At 39.6% G+C, this 19,130-nt stretch overlaps 1 protein-coding gene across 11 annotated transcripts in view; it reads left to right on the forward strand.

Annotated features, from left to right (window-relative positions):
- The window catches only part of CDH18 (cadherin 18), a 523,214-nt gene that overhangs the window by 455,529 nt on the left and 48,555 nt on the right, over positions 1-19,130 (forward strand). For all 11 annotated transcript variants that reach the window (XM_033079688.1, XM_033079757.1, XM_033079763.2 and 8 more), the window contains 2 exons: positions 7,751-7,938; positions 14,116-14,369. In XM_033079688.1, the coding sequence (XP_032935579.1) occupies positions 7,751-7,938; positions 14,116-14,369 (442 nt within the window). The remainder of the gene's footprint in view (positions 1-7,750; positions 7,939-14,115; positions 14,370-19,130) is intronic.

A 19,130-nucleotide genomic window follows, 5' to 3' on the forward strand; every position in this document is an offset into this window, starting at 1 on the left:
ATCTGATGAGGAAGGCAAAATTTTGTCTTATTGTTTTTTAGGTCTTTCTTCTTAGAACCATAAAGTGATTTAGATCTCTGTCCTTCTGTTAGATTTGTCTGATACTGGACAAGGGTTAAAAATTACTGGAGACTATTGAGTTAAAAGGATTGCAAAAGTTTTGTGCCCTCAGGAAACTCAGATTTTAAATAAAACAATATAAGGGCACGATAACTGGTCTCTCTTAAGATTGCTGACATCTGATCAACTGTACCTTTTTTAATTAGATTTTTTGCATATCTATTATAATGTAGATCTTGTTCATTGTGCCATTTATGGGCTTGAGAAGTGGGACCATAAGAACCTAATGTAGTTCAAGAAGCTCAAGTGCAAGGTTTGCACCTGGGGCAATCCCAGGCATGAAAACAAACTAGAAGATTCAGTTTAAAGCATCCCTGAGGAGAAGGACTTGGAGGTTCTGAGGGGTGAAAAGTTGGATACAGACCGCCAATGTGCACTTGCAGCCAAGAAAGCCACCTGCATCCTTGGCTATGTCAAAAGAGTTGCACCCAGCAGGTCAAGGCAGGTAATTGTCCCCGTCCTCTCTGCCATTGTGAGGTCCCACTTGGAGTGCTGTGTCCAGGTCTGGAGTCCTCAGTACAAGAAAGATGTGGACCTGATAGAGTGGGTCCAAAGGCGGGCTGTGAAGGTGATCAGAGGTCTGGAACACCTCACTAATGAAAGAGCTCAGGTTGTCAACCTGGAAAAGAGAAGGTTCTAGAGAGACCTTATTGCAGCCTTTGAGTACGTAAAAAGGACTTATAAAAAAGATGGGGAACAACTTTTTACATGGACAAGTAATGAGATCAGTCATTTTTTAAGCAGAGAGTAAGTTTAGGTATCAGGAGGCACTGGCACAGGTTACCAATAGAAGCTTTGGATTCCCATCCCTGCAAGTGTTCAAGGACAGGTTGGATGGGGCTCTGAGCACCCTCGTGTAGTGAAAGGTGTCCCTGTCTATAGTAGTTAAAACTAGATTGTCTTTAAGGTGCCTTCCAACCCAAGCTGTTCTATGAGTCCATGATTTTACATATTGATGAATCCAGCAATGATCCAGGGAGGATTTGGAAGCATTTCAGTCCAGAAGTTATTCTCCTTTCAAAGGCTGCTTATTTAAGATTTTTTCATTATAATTAGACTAATATTTTGTCCTTATTTCATGCTCATCACTTCCCATCTCTGTGACTATTACATTTTGATGTAATAGTCGTACAACATATTTGTGGGGCTGAAAAATATCTTTCTTCTCACATATTCTGAAAGATAGATTTATGTTGAATTGATTGAGGTTTTAAAGTGTGTTCTCAGATTTGAAACTCAGTGCTCGGATTTCAAAGTGGATGCCTGGTGAGTGATAACTTCCTTTGTGAGTGCAGTTGGCGTTCAGTATACTGATCTTCTGCTTTTACAGAGAATTCTACAAGGCCCATGATTTTTTTTTTTTTTTTTTTTTTTGGTGAGAAGAATGGTATATTCTGACATTTGCACAATATTTGAAGCTAAATCTACCAAATTGTCTCATATATCACTGAAATCTGACATGGGTTATTTAACAACATTTGATCGTGTAGGAAATCTCATTATGTTCTGTTTCCTGAGCAGAATAAGTGTGATTTCAGTAATCAGTTTTTATTGTAAAACTTAATTAAATAAATATAATACTTTTCAGGAGTATTAAATATTTTATTGTAAAACTCTCCTTTAATGAAAATTCATGACAATAAAATTTGGTAACAGAATCATTTATGGAATTCAAATATCACAGGAAGTTTGATGGGGGAAAATATATTTATGCCAAAGTCAGAATAAATACTTCTACACACTGATTTTTAATACTACCTAGGTGCATCAACTTTACTCATAACAGTACCATGGACTCTTATTTAATTTTATTGAGTATTGTCCATAAGGATTTTTGTGTACCAGTTCCGTTATGAATTACATATATCATACATATCAAAATTACTTCAAAACACTCTAGAAAGAAAAAAAAAAAGGTGCAGGTTTTTGTTGCTTTGTTTGTTTTCTTTTCTATGGGTTTCTGAATAAGGCTGTAATGGTTTTGGGAATGAGCGAATGTTGTTTATTTTTCTTTCATAGTGGAGAATTGGGAACAGGACCACTCCATTTTCAGGAGTGTTCTTTGGAAAGCCTTAATTTTCATGTCCTTTATGAAGTTAAACCCCAGTGTGATCACAATCCTAGCTGTGCTAGTGCTGGGGAAAAACAAGCATAAAAACAAAATAAACACAGTCCAAATGGAGTTTAACCCTTTTACGGGTGTTGCTATTGCTCTCTGCTTTATCCAAGCTGCCTGATGCAGCCATGCTCCACCTTTAAATGGTATAAAATATGCTGAACAGAGCAAAGCCTCAACAGACTGCTGCAGATCACACCCAACAATTAAGTTCCTCATTAGTGATTGTTATGGAGTGCATATGTTGCTTTTCCCATGCAATTTGCATAGAAGAGGCATATTTGAGGATTCAATACCTACAGGAAAGTAGTGAATCTGAAAATCCAGGAGAAAAGCTGTTTCCTTTGTGTTTCTTTTTCTTTGTGCTGCTTTTATGTATGAGTAGCATAAACATCTCAATTTTTACAAGAAGTTAGAATACTTCTGTTCTCCAAGATGGAAAGTTCAGTGTTCTGAGGTCAGAAAGTTTTCCAGAACTTTTAGTTATTATCTCTAAAGGCAAAGTGTCTTGGAACATAAACTCATCACTGATTAAAATCTTAATCACAATCATAACTCCTGTTTTGCACTGAGATGTTAAAAGCAGGGACATTGGGATGTACAAAGTCTTGTTTCAGCCAAAGGAGTCTCTTGCATCGAAGAAGGACATTTCACTTGTTTTTTTTTTTTTTTTTTTCCTAAATTGACCCAAGATTTCTATGTTCTTCACACTTTCAAGGTGAGCAAAAGTTTGAAGGGTTTGAGTTTTGAAGTTCTTTGATTGTCATACTTGAAAGTAAGAAGTAACTTCACTTATAATTCAAATACATTTTGAAAGTGCAACAGTATTGGGGTTTTTGCAAAGGAAGAAGAACAACATACCTCTTAAAAATTTCTTAGTTGAGTTTTATGAAAGAGATGTTGACATCTAAAAGAAAATTCAGATTAAAAGTTGTAGATATAAAACTGACTGAACTTCTGCAATCATAAAAGTTTCTGTACTCATAATTATGATGGATTAAAATTTGATTTATTAAAAAAAAGCATAGTAAAGGAACATGTGACATATGTCCAAGATATACTGTGACAAATAGGCTTCTGAAAATACTGCAGTCTCAAAAAAGAAGTCCAGAATAATCTATTACATGTAATGAAAACAAGCAACTCTGTGAATGAAGAATTGCTTTCTCAAAGAAAACCACCCAAGAAGATCAAGCACAGTCCTCAGTTGAAGCTCCACTTTAGTTTTATCAGAGATGGAAGGCAGTACAACATGAGATATACCTTCCTAAACAACAGGATCATAGGTTCACTTGAGACTTGAAAAAGTACAGTAATTTCACGAATACAAGCTGCACCATTTTGACTACGATTTGGCTCCCAAACCAGAAATGCGGCTAATACTCAGGAGCAGCTAATATGTGAATAATTTTCTGACATTTACAACCTCAGAAGTGCCAACCAGAGTGCTGAGCCGAGCAGTTGCAAAGCCGGCATTTCGCGATTGTTACAAATTGCTACTCTGTTGCGCCGCGGGTGGAGCCTGGATCCCTGCAGGCAGCACAGGGGGTGGGGAGAGAGACGGGAGAGCTCTCTCCTTCCCTCCTCTGCCGCAGCCCGGGGAAGAGATGGGGGGGCCCCGCGCTGCCATTGCCGCGGCTCGGGGAGCAGGCAGGGGTGCTCCGTCCCCGCCCGCCACGGCAGGAGCAGGCAGGCTCCATCCTGACCCGCCACCACCGCGGTAGGAGCGGGAAAACTCCGTCCCTGCCTGCCATCGGCGCCACGGGCGCGGGAAAGCTCCGTCCCCGCCCGCCGCCACTGCCGTAGGAGCGGGGGAAGCTCCGTCCCTGCCTACCACCGCGGGGCAGCGCCGAGCCCAGTGGCAGCGGCGGCCGGCCCCGAGCCCAGTGACAGCAGTGGCCAGCCCCAAGCCCAGTGGCAGCGGCGGCCGGCCCCGAGCCCAGTGGCAGTGGCGACCGGCCCCGAGCGGCAGCGCTGGGCTGGGCCACCTGGCCCCGTCGGCACCCTCGAGCGGGCCGAGCCTGCACAGCCTTAGCTCAGCCAGTAAACCCTGCCCTCCCGCGGTTCTGTTACTAATTGGCAACTTTGTTGCATGCGGGTCCTCGCTGCGAATGACAGAGCGGCTTATATTCGGGTGCGGCTTATTTATGGACAAAAACCGAAATGTTTGCCAACACCCAGAGATGCGGCTTATACTCAGTGTGGCTTGTATTCGTGAATTTACTGTAATCTTACCCAAAGCCCAGTTTAAAGCAGGTTCAGTTAGATCAGGTTACTAAGAGTCTTGTCTAGTAAAGCCTTGAAAGATCATTTTCAGGTCCCTTTCTGCAAAACTGCTTTACAACTGGCTGTCCTCAGTATGTACTAATGAGTGACATTATTCCTCCCCTGGTATCATCACTGAATATCATGAGGTTTGTTTTAGCACATTTCTCCAGCATGTCCAGGTCTCTTTGAGCAGCAGCCCTGTAGCCCAGTGTAATAAACTTTTTTTCCCAAGTTGATGTTCAGTATTATGTCTCTTCTCCCTCTCATTGTTAAATATGGTAATGTCTACTTTTCAAGAATACCCTGTAATCTATAAAAGTAAGTAAAAAATACCAACTTAATAGATTAATAAATACAATAGTTTCAATAATACGCTTATTGATTTTCATTAAATACTGTTACACTTCTTTTTTTAGAGGTTCAGACTGAGGAATTACTTTTCTGAGAGTAAGTCAGCACTGGAGATTGCCAGTAGACTAATTGAAATGAAAGTATATTGTAATAAAAATAAATAAATAATTTCTGTACTATAATGACAGATAAATCTTAAAGTTTATTGAAAGATGAATATTATATACCTGAATTTGGAAAATGTTTCAATTAGCATGAAGTCCTGCCAAGTGGTATCTTATAGAGTACCTCACCTGGAAAAGAGTATTGATTTCCTCATGTCATGAGCAAAGGTAATGCATGCGAGTGAATGTGATAAAAGCTGAGAACTGAATCAACCATGATTCTTGATCTGTAAGAAACAGGCCAGGTCCTCTAGATAAAATTAGACTATCCCCAAAGGATTTCTGCTTCACAAGAGCTCCTGAAAGCCTGCAATGCTGGAAGCATGAGAACAATCTGTCAGTAATATAGTTTAACCCTCATGTTGCTGAGTTTTATCTTCTTGTTTTATTTTCTTTCTTTTTGTATTTATCTATTTGGCTCATGTCTGTATGAGATATTGTCAGGCTGTCTCTAAGAGGCAGTGTTTAAATACTTGTTGGGAGACATTTCTGACCTTCTAATCTAAGAATTTTTATTTTTTCATCAGCTTTTTAAAAATTCAATCTACATTTTTAAAACGTTTCAGTTCTACAAAATCTGATAGAACCCATGAGTCATTTCAAATATTGTTTTTGCTTGAAGTTTTAGTATTTCAGAGTCTTTGAAGTGGATATCTGTAAAACAATTTTCTGAAACAGATGGCTAACACGTGGAGTGTGATTATAAAGCAAAGCATAGTGTCATGTAGCTAGATTTATTTGAACAAGCTCAACTATTTGAAAGTCTCCAATTAGTTCACCCTATCATATGAGTTATAGCACGGTCCAGTTCCTGAAGTGGCTTGATTATATATCATATTCTTAATGGCTTTAACCTTTTCCTTTTTGGAAGAGCAAAAGTGTCAAAAAAACGTATTTTGCATTTGTTTCAACAGTAAGTAAATTTCAAAATTAATCTTATCCCATTACTATAACTTTATGTACAAAATAAAGCAGTCAGCAATACAAAAATGTCAGTTGACATCATCTGTAAGCACAAAACATTGCAGGGCATTTATTTGGAAATTTGTGTAGGTGGCTTTTACATGCATATCAAAGATTTGCATCAAAGTATTAACTGTGAGTTTTAATTGAATTAAGTAATTGTCCTGTTACATTGGTATTGTTTTGGGTTTTTTTACATGTTAAGTTATAATTTTTTTCTCTTGCTCTGCTGGACTTTTCATATTTTCCTTAAGATTTCCCAAATTAGTAATATTTTTTTTGTTTGTTTTCCTATGAAACCTCTCTTTTCCTTTAGACTAACAAAGATCAGTGCACTAGTCCATTCTTACCACACTACTAGTTGTTTACTAGTACTATGGGCTAGTATAAAAAAAAAAAATCAAAACAAAAAATAGGCTTAGGAACTGTTGTGCAAGGAATTAGATAAATTTATAATGAAATATTCTGTTTTCTAGCAGATGTCTGTAAAGGAAGCTATATTTTAATGATGGTATCTATTCCCTTTTCTATTGCAACTTCTGTAAGTTGATAATTTCTTCAGTCCATCCAACCAGTAGTGGGTTTCTGCCATACAGGTTTAATCTCTGAATCCAATTTAAATTTTGCCTTTCTTTCTTTACATGTTTACCAAGGGCACCTCTGCAGTCATGCTACCTGGCTTAAACCCAGCAACCATAACAACTTGTTAACTGTTGTATGTCCACTTTCAAATCTGCTGGTCCACCTCCCTGCCACTCAGTTTTGCACTATTGCACTCACTGCCACAGAATGACTTCGAGGAACATGAAAGGAGCATGGTAGAATTTCTGAAGATATATAATGACAGAGGTTATTTAGCTTTTTTACCGTGTTGTTATTGGACTATGATGTAAACTCTGCAGACTGTTAGGGAGGCATTTGACTTGGTGTTTTTTAGATGTTGTTGGCTTGTGCATACCTTCTATTGGATGTGAATTATTCTTTTCAGTTCTGGTATATTTCATCATCCCTGCTGTATTATAAGGGTAGCATTATTGGAGAAATCTTCTTTAGGCTGTTTTTCTGGCCTAGTTGCAGATGAGGATTGATGTTTGTGTAATGACATTATGTCTCTTTGCCACTTTCATTTCCTTGTGGCAGCTTCTCATCCACTAGAAGACTTTGTACCTTTTAGAAAAATTCATACAAAATCATAGACACAATTAAGAAAATTATCTTTCAAAAAGTATTTAATTTACTAATTATTAACCTAACAGGCTACGAAAACACTGAAAGGAGGTCATAGTTGCAAAGGAATATTTTCTGAGGCACAAATGTGCAATACTTCTTTTTATCCATTATGTTATTTTCCATTTACTGTGGATGGCATTTAAATTTTTTGTGTATAGGGTAAAATATTTAGATTTATTACATTTTTCTTTAGTAAAATTTACGTGTTGAAATGTTGTAAAAATGATCAGATTCTGGAAAAAAATGCAACAGATTTTTCAATTCAAAAGTACTCACTTGACCATGAAATTAATTGTAAGTTGGTGAAAAATATATCTTTTGGATTTTGAATCGGGAATGAAGGCATCCCAAGTAAAATACAGTTTGGTTTTTTTATTTCTTTCAGGGATCTAAATAAATTAATAGATTTATTTCTCACTTTAGAAATATGTAAATACTCTTCCATTGACTTAGACATCTATCAAGCAGATAATGGTTCTCTAATTTAGTTTGACTAGGATATGTCCAAACTATTGTGTTGGTTTTTTTTCCCCATCAGAACATTATCAACTGTATGTCCCTGAGTCGGCTCAAGTTGGATCAGCAGTTGGCAAAATCAAAGCAAATGATGCAGACACTGGCTCAAATGCAGACATGAAGTACACAATTATAAATGGGGATGGCTCTGGGGTATTCTCCATATCTACTGACAAAGAAACAAGAGAAGGAATTCTCTCTCTGAGGAAGGTAAGCCATAGAAGATGTAAAATTTGGGTGAAAATTCTGCTTTTGTCCCCAGCCTACTTGAGTATTGGCATAGGAGGTTTATCTGTGGCAATGAACGTGTAATTCAGTTTCCATGGACTTGATGCTACTGGTCAAGCTGTCACAGAGTTATCATTTATATGTAGTTCCTATATTTGTCCCAGTCAGTTGAGAGTTCTCATTTGTTGTTATTGAGTCTTGTAGATATTAATTATATATATCCATTGACCCAAAAAATTAAAACTGGATATATATTCAAAATTGCTAATGTGTATTCTGGTCTTAATTAATGTTTGGGAAAATGAAATCCTGAGAAAATGTGAAAGAAGAGAATAAATTAAAAACTACCATAAAGCATGATTTATTTTTTTTTTCTTTTGCTTCTGGATAGATATATATGTAACTCAGATATTAAAAATTTGTTTAAAAATTAGTTATTAAAAATTAGTTTCTAATTTAAGAAAATATTATTTTTATAATTCCTAAATATTTAAAATATTTCTTCCAGTATCTTAAAAAGCTTTAACTCAGTGTCTTTTGTAAAGGTTATGTAAAAACCACCTTTTTCAACCATATAAAAATAAACCTTCTTTTTTATACCATTGAATCTATTTCCTGTTGACCTTGTTGTAACTAAAACTATAATCTGTTATTTCTTCTTCAAAATGAGTATTGCATTCTTACCATTGCTATTGTTCATTAACTACAACGTTTATTCATATTCAAAACACGAAACAGAAAGTAAGAATTTGCAACAAAATGAAAGGCATATAAAAATGTGTCAAATCACCCTTCTTACTGGTTTTGGCAAAGTACCTTCCAGAAAATTTTCACTATGATTTAGAATATCACAAAAACATATGTTGCCTGTTTTTTACATACACAAGACAATAAATTAAGTCATTTTTACATCAAGACAAGAAGAGGTACATATTGCTTAGGTATGTTATAATCCAATTGAGCAGAAATTTGGCGCTTAAAAGTTACATAAATTTGTGTATAATACCTCCATTATTTCCTTGGATACCTTATCCCTTTGTACAGCATTATAAAACTGATCTTGTTTTTCTTTCTTTTTTTTTTTTTCTCTTTTTATTTACTCAGCTCTTGTATGCAGTTTAATACTATATTATATTCTGTGTGCTGTATTGCTTTTAATTTAAATTGGGTTTCAAGCTGAATTTTTTGATAGCCAGAATACAGTAATTTCACTAATACAAGTCGCACTGAGTATAAGCCACATCTCTGGGTGTTGGCAAATATTTCGTTCTTTGTTCATAAATAAGCCACACCTGAGAATAAGCCGCTCTGTCATTCGCAGCGAGGACCCGTGTGCAACAAAGTTGCCAATTAGTAACAGAACCGCGGCAGGGCGGGGTTTACTGACTCGGCTTGGGCTGTGCAGGCTCGGCCCGCTCGGGGCTGCCAACGGGGCCAGGTGGCCCCGCCAAGCGGCAGCGCTGGGAGCCAACCGCCACTGCCACTGGGCTCGGTCACCACGGCCCGGCACTGCCCCATGGTGGCAGGCAGGGATGGAGCTCCCCCCGCTCCCGCGGCGGCAGAGGCAGGCAGGGACGGAGCACCCCGCCTCCTCCCCGAGCCGCGGCAATGGCGGCGCAGGGCCCCCGCCGCCTCCCCGGGCCATGGCAATGGTGGTGCGGGGCCCCCGCCGCCTCCCCGGGCGGCAGCAATGGCGGCGCGGGGCCCCCCTGTCTCTCCCCCGGGCTGCGGCAGAGGAGGAAAGAGAGCTCTCCCTCCTCTCTCCCCGCCCCCCATGCTGCCTGCAGGGAGCCAGGCTCCACCCGTGGCGCAACAGAGTAGGAATTTGTAACAATCGCGAAGTGCCGGCTTTTACTGGCAGGTGCTCGGCTCGGCACTCTGGCTGGCACTTCTGAGGTTGTAAATGTCAGAAAATTATTCACATATTATCCGCTCCTGAGTATAAACCGCATTTCCGGTTTAGGAGCAAAATCGTAGTCAAAATGGTGCGGCTTGTATTCGTGAAATTACTGTAAATAATCTAAACTAACCATAGAATTGTTTTGGTTTTGTGTATCAGATACCAGAGGTTTCTATAACTGTAGAATAGAATGATTTGTCCCCTAGTACTTCTGAAGAATTTACAGAATTTACATCAGAAAAGCCAGAAATATATAAATATTGTGTTTAATGACCTGAAGTCCTCATCAAAATATTAAAACTTCCCTTATGTGAGATGCTGATGGAAAAAAAAAATTCAGTGCCTCGATTTAGTTTTTTAAACAGATATGCAAAGGCTGTGAGTGTTAGAATCTTTTCTAGTGTCATTTTGGACTGACCCCAAACACTCAGTACTTTCATTATCTTTCCTGTTGACAAACCTGTGTAGCCATTCTTCAAAGATCCTTCAACAAATGGTTGATTACAAACCATCATCAAGTATTTTCACTTTACCTCATGCATTTCCTTGTTTGAGTAAGAAACTGGAGGAAACCCAAAGAAAATAGTCCAGTAAAAGTTATTACTCTCTATATTCTTAAAAAATAGAATGGTTAGTATGCTCCCCCTTCGTCATGGTTTTCAGAAAAATATTCTAGAACTTTCCTGACCTCAAGTCAGCAAGTGTCATTCAGGCTTCCCAGGAAAGTGTCTAACAGCTCATGTCTCTTCCAGTTTGTATAATGAGACAGGAAATGTTGAAGAAACAGATAGTTATTTCTCATAAAATTCTGTAACTCCTTTTGGGAGTTACAGTAATTTCTTTTAGGTGTCTCACATTAGAAACTCAAACTGCAGTATAATGCACAGCAGCACTTTCCAGTTAGCCCTGTAACTGGTCACTTGAGCTACGTTTGGCATTTTCAGTTTGGCATGAAAATCATAACAGCCAGTGAATTCATAGTGAAGTTGTGATGGGAAGACATTATTCACTGGAAAATAAGAATCATGAACGAAAATTCTGTTTAATTCATCTAAAATGTAAATGTTTTGCTTTCTTTCTGAGGAAGACTTAATGATATTCAGTGTTATGATAGTTTTAACTAAATACAGAAATTACTTGCATATCTAGAGACACAAGACAAGTCTGTCTCTCACCTTATATCTACAGCTAATGAGTGAGGTGCTATAGGCAGAAAAAAAAGCAAACAAAAGCAAAAAACTACTCTGGCTATATTTGAAATGTCAGCTTTTTCTGATTACAGTAATTTCACTATTAGAAACTGCACCGATTATAAGCTGCACTTCTGGGGTGTCAGCAACGTTTCATTTTTCCTCCATATATATAAGCCGTACCAGATTGTAAGCCGCACTTTTATTCGCAGTGAGGATCCATGTGTAACTTTCACAAAGTTGCCAATTAGTAACAGAATCGTGGGATCATGGGGTTTACTGGCTTGGCCCTGCTCAGGGTGGCCGCCAGGGAGCGGCTCCGGCCCTGCTTGTTGCTGCCATCGTGGCAGGGGACTGGCATGCCCGGCCTGTGCCACCGGGAAGAGGGAGAGGGGCGTCCCTGACTGCTGCTGCCGGGAGGAGGGAGAGGGGCGTGCCTGTCCAGTGCCACTGCAGCGCTCCCTGGGGCCGGGCGGGCTGCGGCTCAGCTCGGGGCTGCTGCTGGCTCGGACTTCCGGGGTGCGAAATTTCCAAAATTTGTTTACATATAAGCTGCTCCTGAATGTGAGCTGCACTTCTGGTTTGGGAGAAAAATTTTAGTCAAAATGGTGCGGCTTATAATCATGAAATTACTGTATTTAAATAGATTATTCCCTTTAAAAGTACTATTGTCTGATCAAAGAACTAGATAAAATAAAGGGTTTGTGTTACTACATGACTTTATGCCATTCCTCATGTGCTTTTCTGAGAGAAATTACAGTAATTTCACGACTATAAGGTGCACCCTTTTGACTAAAATTTTCCCCCGAAACCGGAAGTGCACCATATAGTCCGGTGCGCCTTATCTGATGGACAAAGTGGCAAAATTTGCCAAACCGGAAGTGCGAGCCACGAGGGGGAGTGGCCCCTCAGCAGGGCTGGGCTGTGAGGAGGGAATGGCCCCGTGGGGCTGTGCCGGGCTGTGAGGGGGAGTGGCCCCGCGGGGCTGTGCCAGGCTGTGAGGAGGGAATGGCCTTGCGGGGCTGTGCCGGGCTGTGAGGAGGGAATGGCCCTGTGGGGCTGTGCCTGGCTGTGAGGGGAGAGGTGTCCCGTAGCAGCGTCAGGATGTGAGGGGAGAGGGCTCCGCGGCGGGGGGGGCTGCCAGCATCAGGGCAGCCACCGCGCGGGGTGGGAAAGCCGCTGGAATCAGGGCAGTGGCGGCGCGGGGCGAGCCCACCGGCATCGAGGCACCCGGAGCACCAGGGAACTCCTGGAGCAGCGGGGCCCCGGGGACGCCGCAGAGAGCGGTGGCAGGTGTTCCCCAGCCCCGGGGACGCCGCGCGGAGCGGCGGCAGGCTTTCTCCGGCCCCGGGGACTCCGCACGAAGTGGCGGCGGGCATTTTCCAGCCCTGGGGATGCCACATGGAGCGGCGGCGGGCCATTTCCGGCCCCGGGGACTCCGCACGAAGTGGCGGCGGGCATTTTCCAGCCCTGGGGATGCCACACGGAGCGGCGGCGGGCCTTTTCCGGCCCTGGGGACACCGCACAGAGTGGCGGTGGGCATTCCTCGGCCCCGGGGATGCCGCACGGAGTGGCGGTGGGCATTTTCTGGCCCCGGGGATGCCGCACGAAGCAGTGGATACAGGCGGGCCCGGGAGCCAATGGCTGCCGGGTTTAGACAGGGCCTCGGCCAGCAACCGCGCGGGGGGAGCTGGGGGCGGAGCCTCACTGCAAAAAAATAAATGCGCGCCTTATAGTCCGGTGCACCTTATCTGATCTGCAAAGTTGCAAAATTTGCCGACTCCCGGGGGGTGCGCCTTATAGTCCGGTGCACCTTATGGTCGTGAAATTACTGTAATCTTCCTGTACAGGTTAATTCAGTCACTGTCAGTGTAAACAAGTTTTCCAAAAGAACATCAAAGATAAAAGTTGCAGTTCTATTTTAAACCTGTTTACTCTTAGAATATACATGCTGCAGAGAAATGAAAACAACAGTTATGGCAAATTGCCATGCCTTTAAAACTTTTTGTTTTTACATTCAGGAAAGAGAAACAGAGAATGTGAGGGTCACAAAGCCTTATACTGTTAGAGTTCAGAGAATAAATTAATTGCCCTTAAGTAAAAATAGCTGAAATCTAAGAAATATATAAAGCGTATATAAATCCTGACCAATTTTTCTTATGTATCATCAGTCAAATTTACTGTAAATTTCATCCACAAAACACATACTGACAGTGGCAAGCCATATATTGGGTTCCTCATATTTCTTGCCTAATGTACTACTTTGCCGCTTCTTGGTGTTACAGGAAATACCAGTTTAAACTTGGATGAATAGTTTTTGTTAGACAGACTGTCATGTCCACACAAAATTATTTGGGTATCAGTGGAATTCTGCCATTCCATAATGGCAATAAAAATTCTGGTTCCAATGAAAAAAAATTATACAAGTATGCAACTTCTTTTAATGATATGACTGTGTTTGGAGACTGCTGGCAGTAGACAGACTACATCTGTAGCCTTTCCCTCATTCCATAGAAGGACTGGTCATAAAAGTTCCTGTCTCTTACAGTGACTGTTTTACTGTAAGAAGTTGCTTTTATTCAGTTGAGGATAAAAGAGATGTGCAAAAGAATTTTAATTATATTTTCATAGACAGCAAGTCCCCGTTGCAATGAAACTTCTTTATTAAAGCTATGGAGTTACTTTCATTCCGGATAAATCCTGAATTTATCTACCTTTTTCAGAAGGAAAATCCATTTAGGATTTACTGATTAAAACCAAAAGGTGACAAAATCCAGACACTACATTTTCAGTGAAAGTAGAATCTGAGGCTCATTCTAAACCCTGGGTTATTTCTGAAACTAGTATCTTCTCCAATATTCTGTTGTAGAGAAAAATTGAAACCATCCTGATTTGTTTATATCCTTCTGCATACAAGGTATGGTAGTGGCTGCCAGAATAGCAAAGAATATCATCCCTTTCCAGCAACATGAAGAAATGTTGAAGTTAAACAGAAAAGATGTTAAATTACTAGCAGGCTAAACTGGAGAACAGAACAGCTCTGAGAATTTTTTCTTTTTCTGCCAACAGCCACTCAACTATGAAAAAAAGAAATCATACACACTTAATATAGAAGGAGCAAATACTCACCTTGATTTTCGCTTTTCGCACTTGGGACCATTCAAAGATGTAACTATGCTGAAGGTCATTGTTGGCGATGTGGACGAACCCCCGCTCTTCACTATGCCATCCTATGTCATGGAAGTTTATGAAAATGCAAAGATTGGGACTCCTGTTGGCACAGTAACAGCGCACGATCCTGATGCTGCAAACAGTTTAGTGAGGTATAGTAAATCCAAATTATATGGATTAATTATTCAATCATGATATTGGATTTCACAAGCTTAAGGGTTAATGAGATCTGGAATATATGAAGACTGTTTATTTTAGTACATAAAGGGAAACATAGGCTGGAACAGTGTCACAATCAGTCTGTATGGATTAGATTTAGTAACATAACCTTCAGACTTTACTTGGTTTGCACTATAAATCCCATCATTTGAGCAAAGGACTGATGTTCCAGTGGTATCCTGCTGTAAATCTGTTAAATATCATGGCAGTGTTTTCCTCCATCTGTCAGAATTGCACTGACCCTCTGCACACTTGCTGCACTGTAGCTGTCCCAGGCACTTATGCAAGACAACGAGTTGCGATACATATTCCTTATAGAGACAAGCAGCATCATTTTTGCAAAACTTTAGTTGAGGGTGAACCCAATATTTTGTAATATATTTCAGCTTCAGTGGAGTATCAAAAGAACCAAATATATGTAATAATGAACTTTGTGTGTCAAAGATGGTAGAAGATTTAAAAAGTTTCCAAAAACTATCCACAAAAACATTTTTTATGCTTTTCCTTTCCATGACGTAATGTTATAACCTTCATAGAAATCATATGATAATATCCTTGGAAAGCAGTTTTTCTTAAACTAATTAGGTATATTTAGTCTCCTGACTGAGTTGAAATCTGCTGGGTATGTGTAATAGTCTTGGTAAGATGAAACAATCTTTTCAGAACAATGAAAATATCAGGCTTTTATGGTTCTTTTGTGATAATAGTGTTAGATTCAAAATTATTCTTGTCAGAGAATCAATATATGCAATTTCATAGTGGCAAGTTATTGCCTTTGAAAAATTTCCATTATGATATTTGTGCCTAAATCATAACATACATGATAAAATTTTGTAAAAATAGCTGTCAAATGCCTGTAGTTCTAATATTATGCTTCTGAAGCTACTAACACAGTCAGACCAATTACTGTTGTGGAAGTTTGTAGTAGGAAGGGCAAGTGCAGATTCGACTAGTTGGTCCATAATAAAACTGTCTGCTGCCCATAACAGTTTTGTCTAGAAAGAGATAACTCTGGCAAAAGGGAAGCAACAGTAGTTTGTACAAAGGCTGGGAAGGCCATTTTTTTAATCCGCAAACCTGAATTTGTAACCAGTGATTGAGGACAGAATGTTAAGTATCCACATTATTCATATAATTGAGGGAAAAAATTGTTCTTACTTTTGTCTATCATGTTCTTCCCTAAATTGACATATATTTTTGAGTTGCTCCTTCCATATCTCTATGTCTCTCTAACATAGCATACCAAACCATGAACATCTGAAGGGAGCTAGTTCTTACTCAGCTACATATTGGTGGGGTTTGGCATGGCAGCAGCAGCTCAGATATCCTGGCATTATATTTTGATTGGGTACACCATCCAACCAGGTTTTATCAATCTTGGTGGAACTGACAGTGAATGTCATTTGTGAGAGTGTGTGCTTTTTATGGAGATGCTTATTCTCTAAGGCCCTAACTAGCATATTGCTGTGTGAGACTCTAAACAGACACCAGGCTGGATTGGTGTGACCTCAAGTTTTCCTTGAGCTTCCTGCTGCAGGAGCAGAAATGCTGGTCTGGGAATGAACAGCTCTAATCCTCCTTTTCTTATGTCAGCTTCACACAGAAACACTGAAGTAGTGCAGAAGGGTTTTGTATTGTTTCAAGATCTGGCTGCAGCTTGGGAAACTATAGGTTGGAAGAGGTGTGACCTGGGAATTGGGACAGACTGCATGGGCTGAGCTGCTGCTCCACTCGGAGGCAGGGTCCTGCCCCTTGCTCCACTCAGGGCTGTGAACAAAGGAGCCACTCAGAGGTGGCTGTATTTCTCAGAAGCCTCCATGTATCACACTTAGAGCCTTTTGTGCTGCTTTGCAGGAAATGTCTCTGCTGTTTGAAACCCTGGTGAGCCTGAAAGATAGTCAAATGTAATTGTAGTCACGTCGTTGTTTCCCCACAATTCCTAGTTAATTGAAAATTAAAACAGTGATTATAAAAATGTAACCAGGAAGATTCAGTGTAACTTTATTAGAAGGCAGAGATCACAATCTCCAGGGAAGACAGGAAGATGGGACTTGCCCTTCTGATCTCTGCGGAGCAGGGGTGCAACAGAATAGCTCTTATCCAAATGGCTCAGATATAACTCCAAATGCTGGGATGCTACAGGACAAGATACAGAGCAGCAATTTCCTGTCAGTCTTTCTTAATCCACTTGTACATCCTTTCCACTTTATGAGGACACTCGCTGCTGTATTATGAGATTGACGAAGCATTTAGGCAGACACAGTTGAAACCATATCACTTTGCTGCTCAGCTGCTAAAAGAGATACAGCGTTGTGATTTGTTCACGGCCCAATTAAATAACAGTTTATTTTGATGGCAGGAACAACTCTTGTATACAGAATAATGGTTGGAAGTATAGTTAAGGTAATTAACAGTGCTGAAATATTTTCAAGTTATTTGAACTGACACAAAAATAAATAGCAGCATTTATTGCTATCAGTAGAGGGAGACAAAGTGGGTTTTGTCCTTATTTCCTAGCTTCAATTTCATCACAGTGGTTTCATCTTGTTCCTGAGCTAAGATGTCTTCAGAGGGCAGTGATTTTTTGCCAGTGCTTGTACTAGTGTTTTAGTCTTTAAACCTCAGCAGAACAACCTCTTTAATAACAAATGTGGCTGATAGTGGTGGGGTCTCTGTATTTGATATTTGTCTTATTGGCAATTTGGACTGTTCTAAAGGATTTTTTAAGTTGATTGATTTTTTTTTTTTCTTTGAAAAGTAGAAATGTATTTTCAGGGAAGCTTTTTTAAATGCTCTGTTTTAAAATAAGATTATTATTCTATTGAAATATGGAAAGCAAGATATAACAGAAAGCATAAGAAATAAATATTTGATTTAAAAAATAATGTTAAAACTTCATTGTATTACTTTTAAATATAAAGGGTTCTTGAGTAGTTTGAAAATCACTTAAAAATTTACCTTAAAAATTATTTTCTAAATCAAAAGAAAATATCCCTATTTGCAATTCATTCATATTACTGCCTCTTTAGAAGATTTATGAGAAATTAATCCCCTTTCATTGCTTTGTGTCAAGTATTCTCTTCCATACTCATATCTTTTGTTGCTTGAAAAGGTCATGGTTAAGTCATGTCTTATAATAATATCTGATGTGCAAGTGGGTCTTGAAAGGTCCCTTCCCACACAATACAGAAGAAAGCATGACTATTAAATGCCCTAATTACAATTTTTTCTTAGTCCATTATTCATTTTAAATCTCTCCATATCCACTTAGAAATTATGGGTTTTTTCTTCCTGAAGTCATACAAAGAGGATATGCATGGAGATTAGGGGTGGAAACAACTTGTAATTGGCAAGGACCTTATGTGTCTTAGCGCTGCCTCAGGGCAGGACAGGGCCTCTTGAAACCCTTATATCTTCTGAATTGTGATCCTTGGGTGGTGAGTCAACCCAGCCACAGCACATACTCCATATGATCCTTGGAGCTTCCCAACTACCTCTGGTCTGTTGCCAGTGGAATGGTTTTCAGAAACATAATGCTGCAGCTGTTCCCCAAGCCACCTCCAAGGCAGTGATTCAAGAAAGAGCTAAGACTTAGTTTTAAGATCATGACACTTCCTGCAGCTCTGATATAATAGTCAAAGTAGTTCCATGACATGCACCAGTTCACCCAGAATATCTTCCCAGTTTGATAATGTACTATGAAGAACTGAAAGCCTTTATTAACCTTATACACTTAAGAGAGGTGTTTGAGAAATAAGACATCCCATTATAGAAATACTGCAACATCAGATCACTCCTTTGAGTAGTCCTTTGTCATGAGTGATACAGAAGGTAAATCACAGTTTTGAGCATTAATGATAGGACCTCTGCCCCTGCTATTTATGTTTTTGCACCCATTTATTATGTTTAATTTATGTTTTTTACATTTCTGGGAAGAATTTTTCTTTTACTGCTATCTTACAGAACACTTCTGGTGAACAAGGTACAGGTTCTGATCAGAACACTGCCTGTTACAGAAGTCTCAAATGATATGAAATATAAGCTTCTTCCCTTTTCAGAAGGTCTACAATTGCTTGGTTAAAAAACAGCTTTGTATTTTTTTGGTCCTTGGAAGATTGGTTTGTTATATTAATATGTTGGAATTCGAGTCAATTTTCTGTTGGACCCTAATCAGGTTGTAATATATCTTACTATAATGTTTTTTATTCACAAGGATTGATCAGCTATAGGACAGAGAAGTGAGAAAAAAAAAGTTGTTTTGTTTTGGTTTTAATTTTGTGCTAAAAACTTAAATATATATTGATTTATTTTGTCCTAAAAATTGACTTTAAATTTTGTGCTATATTGGTGAAGAATAAAAGTACAACCTCAGCCTTGACTCTGGCTTTCCACTTTTCTAATGGTCTTATCTGGTTTCCTTAAAATGGATGATTTATTGTAATGGTTATAATACATGTATATACTAATGCTTTCCAGCATCACATTTGGTATGTAGAGACTCTAATAAATACATAGTTCCCTTGTCCTACTTTGATTTCCATTGACAACCTTCTCTTTCCTTCTTTCAGTAAGAATATTACAAAGTTACAGTAATTTCACGAATACAAGCCGCACCAATTTGACCAAAATTTTGGTGGAAACCCGGAAGCGCGGCCAATATTCCGGGGCGGCTAATACATTAACAAAATTCTAAA

Source organism: Catharus ustulatus, chromosome 1 (assembly GCF_009819885.2).
Source record: "Catharus ustulatus isolate bCatUst1 chromosome 1, bCatUst1.pri.v2, whole genome shotgun sequence".
NCBI classification, from domain to species: domain Eukaryota; kingdom Metazoa; phylum Chordata; class Aves; order Passeriformes; family Turdidae; genus Catharus; species Catharus ustulatus.